General features: G+C 31.4%; 1 protein-coding gene across 1 annotated transcript; it reads right to left on the bottom strand.

Moving 5' to 3' along the window:
- Window positions 1-3: 3 nt before the first annotated feature.
- LOC145597548 (strigolactones hydrolase CXE15-like) lies at window positions 4-6,087 on the bottom strand. Its single transcript, XM_081653739.1, has 3 exons — window positions 5,535-6,087; window positions 3,719-4,078; window positions 4-629 (listed from the first exon to the last, which is right to left on the bottom strand). The coding sequence occupies exons 1-3, from the start codon at window positions 5,900-5,902 to the stop codon at window positions 326-328; spliced, it is 1,032 nt and encodes a 343-aa protein (XP_081509865.1). The 5' UTR covers window positions 5,903-6,087; the 3' UTR covers window positions 4-325.
- Window positions 6,088-7,198: the final 1,111 nt, after the last annotated feature.

Here is a 7,198-nt window from a genome sequence, read left to right as displayed (position 1 = left end):
TCAGGCTTTCATATCAGTGATATTGCCAAATGAAATCCATAGGTTTACTATCTTGCGCAAAAAGTTATAATCGTTCTATTATAATCAAAGAATACCACAATTTTTTGATCCATATATCTTCATTCTTCATCAACTGCCTTCAAATGTTCGCCAAAAGGATGACAATCATTGTTCTAGTATGTAATTTGGTGTTTGACATATTTATCTACGCAAGCACGTAACATAACAAAGAAAAAACAGGGGTGGGGGGAGTGAGCGCGAAAGAAACTACACTTCGAAGATATTGCAAACATATACGGCGTGAAAGCAACTTAGCAAAGTAGGGTTATTTCCCAGCAAAGATGAATCGTTTGATGAGTTGAGAAAGTTGGTTAGAGACAGGGGAGCAAGGATTATGTGTGAGAAAACCATGGTGTTGGCCTTCAAATTCAACATAAGTAATGTCTTTGCCAAGCTCCTTTAACCTCTTTGCATAGTCCTCCACCCTATCTTTCATTATCTCTTTTCCACCCACAATAACAAGCATTGGATCAAGGGATACCAATTCTAGATTTGGACTAGATGGTCCAAATGGATTTGCTATTGAGTGATCTCTATCTTCTCCTTTAGGTAGAGATAGTCTCCAAAACCTAAAAAGAGAATGAAGATAAAAAAAAAAAAAAAAAAGTTTAGTTCTTTTGGCCTTTTGGGAAAAAAAACGCATTTAGATAATGTTTAAGATGATCATTACCCCACATTCTACAAGAAACAAGTACAAGAGTTATGGTTAAGAGTTATGGTTATTTGGAAAAGTCATTAGGTTTTTATTTTATTTTTTTTCATTCAAAAGGTATTGGATTAGCTAGGTCTTCTTAGGGTGGATTTTAAGATATACTTCCTCCGTTCTTTATTCTTGACCCGCTTTGACTTTTACACTATTCACTACCTCTCCTTTGACCGTCTTTTGTGAATTATATGTAAAGAAAAACATATTCATGTGAGATCTTGTTAGGCTCGTCTTAATAAGTATCATCATATATAATATATAACTTTTAAATTTTGCCTCATGGAGAGTTAAAGTTTTTGATGGTTGAAGTTTTGTGTTGGCAAGCGTAATAAAAGAAACGGGTCATGTAAAAAAGAACGGAGGAAGTACATTGTTAAAAAAATAAATAAATAAAAAAAAATAAAAAAAAAAACAAATATGGTGTTCATTATCGTCTGAAAGTAGAGAAAACTTTACTATCACGAACATCCTAGCAAAAATTTAGATAACAAATTATTCTTTTTAGAAATTAATTGCCATATTGTCTCAATTCTTGGATATTTGAAAATGATATTTTAATATTCTCATTTACCAATCTTTTTGGTTAACCAAATAAATGGTAAAATTCATCAAATATCAAATATAATCCTAGGTCACCACCCACCGGGCCTATACCCATCATTGAAAGAGATAAATTACTAACATACAAATACAAAATCATTATAAAACTAATTTGATAATAGTATAAACCTTATAAAATGATTTGAAAATGATTTATTTTGCTTTCATTCTCCAATGAGGATCATACACATTGTGGACATTATGTATTTAGAGTTCCTAATTTGCCTTTTGTGATATTATGAATCAGCAAATCATGAGATGATGTTTCCAACTGATTTGTTGAAACAAATACTATTTCTTGTACTGTTGAGCGATTTTTTATCGGGTCATAAAAGATACAAATCCATTATCTAATTTTGGCAACTCATACTATTACCTCCATTATTGTAATATTGTCTATAATCTATTAATTTTCTTTAAAAAAAAAATGTTATTTGGAACCTCTCATTTTTTTTAGGTGTTTTTATCGTAACCATTACTACTCCGTATGTGTTTAATAAAGATATATATTAAAAGCTTTGGTGTTTGATAAAATAACTTGATGATACAATTAATTTACTTCATCAACTAATGTTGATGATCATTAAATAAGCTAATTGGTGTGTTTGGTGGTGAGCTAATTCCACCAAATAAGCTCAATTTGAATAAGCTTCTTCATTAGCTTATTCAAGTATTTTAAAGTATTCAAGTTTTTTTAAAGTGAAAGTAAAATCATACTTCCATTCAATCCAAAATCCTACCTCAACTACCTACTCTCATTCATCAATTCCTTATTGGTTATTTTGCATACTCCAACATCTGAAGCAATCAGTTATCTATTTGCTAAACACTTTATAAAATCGGCTAATACACTCGCTTAATCAAATTAGTTATTACAATCAGATAAACAAAATTAGTTAATTTGCTTTTTACCAAACACATTATCTTAAAATTTTACAATGTGAATACATTTGTTTGATTATTAATACAGTATTAATATGACCCCTTTTCCTTAAAAAAAACCATTCTCATTTGAAAAAAAAAAAAACTAAAACAATCTCCACATCTCTCATTGCCGTGAGCCAGTGACAAAAATATTTGGATGATGTGGAAGATTTCGAATTTGTATTAAATTCTAAACAAATGTAAAATACGATTTTTTTTAAAAATTTTATTTTAGGAATGTGAAATACGCTTTAAGACTACAATACTTCATAATACTGTGTTATATTGTTGATGACGTTAACAACTAACAAGTGATAATGATAACTAAATTTTTTTAAGAATGGAGTCATCATTATTTTAGATAGAAAAAGTTTTGATAATGACTACAGATATATATTTCTAATTGTGGTAGGCCTCAACCTTAGCTCTATTTGCCTATATTATGCGATAAATAAAGTTTTTTTTTTTTCGAAATAATAATATTCAATTCTTTATATTACATCTTAATAACTGTACGTACTTTAAGTAGGCAGTAGGCTACTATATTTACTCTAAATTGTTCCAAAATTAGTAAGTTAAACTTTTAAGTATCAAAAAAAGAAAAAGAAAAAGAAAAAAAAAATTAATATGAATAATTATGAATGCGCGTGATCAAGATTTAGAGAGGTTAGGTTTAGATGGTAAATATTGATACTGTAATTAACTTGAATACAATAATATGTACGGACTTATTCACTTCAGCTTAATTTCAGTTCAGTTTAGTACAGCTTCAAGCAATTCACTTTAGTTCAGTTCAGCTCCTAATGTCCTTCTCTCATAAAATATTCATTTCTGCTCAGTTCAGTTCAGTTCAGTTAAGTTAAGTTCAGCTCCAATCAGTTCAGTTCAGATTTAGTAAATGTGAACAGACCCGTAGTTAGAATATGACTTTTTTTCAATATCAATTGAAGATTTGTGAGGATTAATTATATTCATAAAATCACAGGTAAATATTACTAAAACAATTAACCTTCATTTAAATAGTAACAGTTATGATAGATTTGGATTATATTCATAATATTTTACATTTAATATCATATGCATGATTGTGAAATATTGTATTCTTGTTTTGTCATTTATATGACACCAAATAAAAATGTCCACATTATTAGATCATCTTGATAATTTAATTTATAAAACTCCTCCATCATACAAAGTTCGTTTAAATTAAAATAAGAACAAGTTATTTCTCCTTTGGCTGGCGGATTATATCACTCATCTTTACAAGCAATCAGCAAATATATAATATAACCAAGGTTACGTGTTTGAGAAAGGAATTAATCATTAATTGTTTAATTAAGTACTAGTCCAATATTGATCATATCTCATATCTCTAACAAACTTGTTATGCAAAAAAGAGTTGATAATGAGATATTAAGGAAAAATTACCTATCAAGGGAGTCCAAGCTAAGGATGGGTTCAGGAGGACCATTAGCCTCGGATACGGTCCTAAGAGACCCGCCGAAAAATGGAGCTAAAAGCACATAGCCACAAACCCGGACCGGTGAAAGTTCGGGAGATCCGGGTCCTAAACGGACTGCCAAATGATGGGCAATGTTACCACCCGAAGAATCTCCCATAATGAACACCTTTTCAAAGTCTACACCTTCTTCTAGCAATTTAGGATCATTTTGATTGTAGTCATTTCTAGGGTTACCCTCTTGTCTTTGTTTAGCCTGTAATTGTAGCCATTTTACTGCATTTAATCCGTCTTCTATTGCTGCTGGCAGCTTGTGTTCTGGTGCCAACCTACTCATGCATTCCCAAATTAATATCACTCTAAGAAATATTTTAAATACATAGCTAATAATGCCCTGTGGACGTTCGTTTACAAAATCCTATATGTTATATACTTATATGTACCGTTATAGAAAGTATTGTCGCACACACTTTTTAACAAGTCACCGAATAATGATTTATGATTAAGTTTTCTAAATAAAACCAAACTAAAAGTTGAAAAGATTGGGACATGAATGAATCTAACACCACTAATTTTTTTAATTAATTATTTTGCATTCTTATATACAAGGGGTTGAGAAAATATTATAAGAAAAGGTTTTAGAAAAATATGAAAATTATAATTTTCGGGTGAATTGTTTGTCAAAAACTTTTTAGCACTCAAAATTTTCTCTTGACTTGTTTATCATACTTTTCCCAATCTTAAGGTTGACCAATGATATTTTTCCAAGTATTATCCCAAAAAATGGACAATAACTTAATATGATATATGAGTGATTAAAGAGAAGACTAAGACAACATTCAAATGGACCCCAAATTTTGCCTTTTTCGCTAGCTCCTTTTAAATGGAGCATATCCCTTTCGAACCAAACTAAAAGCTTTTAGACCACGCACGTTTAACCTTGACATAGTGTTTTAAAATATCACAAATAGTTTGGTACGAGAAGTGGGATGACTAAATCAACTTCATGCACGGTGCTTAATTTGTTTTGTACCGATCTATTGGTAAAAATAATAAACCACTCATGTATGTGTGGATGAAGGGAGGATATATTAACAAACGAAGAAAGTCCGCAACTATACAATATAAAAGTCAATCACTTTATTATATGTGTGTGGATCGTGCAAAATCCAAGTGAATCGAACTTTTAAGAACAGAAGTAATCAAGTAATATAGATGATAGAGCTGAGGCTTTAGGATAACCAAAACATGGCTAAAGAACTCAAAATTGATTGGAAAGTATTTGGTTTAAAGAGCATACTTGGCTCTACCTAGCTCTCAAGAAATATTGTGTTTTTATGATTTGATAAAGTAGGCTAAGAAGCAAAGATGTTTGTTGAAGTTACGTTAGGGTAACTTATTGTTATTGAAGTTGCTAATTTATTATTTTGGTGTTTAGAGAGCCATAAGGGCGGGAGTGAGAATCGATCTTAAGATCGGAAAGGTGCTCTAACCACTTGAGCTATCCCTCACTCTCTGAAGTTGCTAATATATGATAGGCTTTATAGTATGTACAAAAGTAATATCTTTTGTTTTTAAAATAATGCATTTGTGTTTTGACAAGCTCATCAAAATCATCCCATATTTTACATATAAAATCAACTTTGCAAAATGGCTATTTTTGTTTTTGTACTTTTCTCCGGTATGAAGAACACCCACTTAATTATATAACATACACCTGTTGTATAAAAGACGTATGAAAAAACTAATACGATTATACGAATGGAAAGAAAGTGGGTAGCTAACCTGTAGTCAGGTGCAATAACAAGAGCTTGAAGTTGAGAGGAAAGTCGAAGGCAGCAGTTATGACAGTTAGGCCACGTGCGAGAGCCTAGGCAGAAACCTCCTCCATGTATGTAATACAAAACTGGCAACTTTTTGCTTATGCTATTCTTATAACTAGGCTTATACACACGCAAATTTAGTTGGTTTTTCTCATCAAACAAACAATCTTCCCATTCAACTACACAATCTTCTCCAACAATTTCTTGGCTACTCTTATTGTTAAATTCTCCAAAATCTATATCGGAGACATTTGCCCTATATATCGACCCATCACTGTATAACTGGAGGACTCCAAAGCAGTCTTCCACGACTTCTGCTAGGGATCCCATGATGCTCTCGTGTGTATGATCTATTGTATTATATATAACTTTTGCTCACTACTAGCTCTCTCGCTCGAATGCTCGATCCTCTTTTGTTAGCTTAGGAGTTTAATGAGATAATATGATATGACTTTTGTGGAAGGCCAAGCTATTTATAGACATTATATTGTGATGAGGAGGGCATAGAAGTAAAAGTGTGTGATGGATATTAGTCCTCTTATATATTGATCCAATCCAATATTATAGAATATGAGCATATAAAATGAACATTATTGGTAAGTCTATTTTGTTTTGTTTATAATTATGGTCCCATCGACAAGTTGAATGCATGTATTAGAGTTGATAAGTACTACACAATGTATACATGAGCCATATATGAAATAAATATCACCCCTTTGTGGAGTGGCCCTTGCACTTAACTCACCATGTTTAGGATGATGTATGTACTATGACTAGCACTAGCTAGCTCTCTTTTGTGAATAAAATAAAAAATGATGTAGTTTCAAATTCGTCGGAATACATTTGAATATTCTGAAGTATAATATTTATGTGTTTGACCACTCGACAGAATTCAGTAGTTGTTTTTATTGTGATGTGCTAATAAATAAATAACACATTTGTAATTTAGGAATTAGTTTAGTGTACAAATAATTAGCTTAGCTCGTGAAATTGTTTAAAGTATTGTGTCAACAGCCAACCTTCATAATAAAAATATATTACACTAGTTGTTAAACTCTTATTCATCACAACACTGCGTATAATTTCAATTGTTGAATAGAATCCTGGATGTTATATCATTAATTAAATTAAATCACGTTTATATCATTGATTGATAAGTACATACAACTCTGTTTATAGCTATAGTACCGACCTCGAAGTGGCGAAAACACGTGATGATCGTACAAATTATAGAGTGAAGTGGGCATTGATAGTGAAAGTGCACGCAATGCGGAGAACTATTGCTTGTTTGGAACCTTTGCCTCTAGCCATTATATTTCGGAGGATTCATCTCATTCATACATTCTAAATATATGTCCTCATCAACCCATTTTCTACTTTTTTGACTCTCCCTAATAGTGGGCAGCCATTAAACCAAGGCCAAAAAGAATTGATAACGACTTATGGAACATTGGAAAAAAAATTTAATATTTGTGACCCTCGAATCAATTCATCGGTTCAACAACAATAATAATAATGATAATAATAGGCATGGCATAAGCCTTGCGATATTATTACTTCTTAAAAATAATTGAAAGGGACATAGCATATCCTCCCTCCCACGGTTTTAGCCTTTCCTTGTAACCA

The sequence above is a fragment of the Chenopodium album genome, chromosome 20 (genome assembly GCF_948465745.1).
Source record: "Chenopodium album chromosome 20, dcCheAlbu1.1, whole genome shotgun sequence".
NCBI lineage: Eukaryota > Viridiplantae > Streptophyta > Magnoliopsida > Caryophyllales > Amaranthaceae > Chenopodium > Chenopodium album.
Note: the sequence above shows the minus strand (reverse complement) of the source record. Positions and strands in the feature narration are given on the sequence as shown.

Bases quoted from the DNA above. Each gene is read 5' to 3' on its own strand.
- LOC145597548 (XM_081653739.1), bottom strand. From the start codon at position 5,902: ATGGGATCCCTAGCAGAAGTCGTGGAAGACTGCTTTGGAGTCCTCCAG. The intron at 4,079-5,534 runs GTTAGCTACCCA...ATGCATGAGTAG, and splicing joins GTTATTGCACCTGACTACAG to GTTGGCACCAGAACACAAGC. The intron at 630-3,718 runs GTAATTTTTCCT...TTCTCTTTTTAG, and splicing joins AGCTTGGACTCCCTTGATAG to GTTTTGGAGACTATCTCTAC.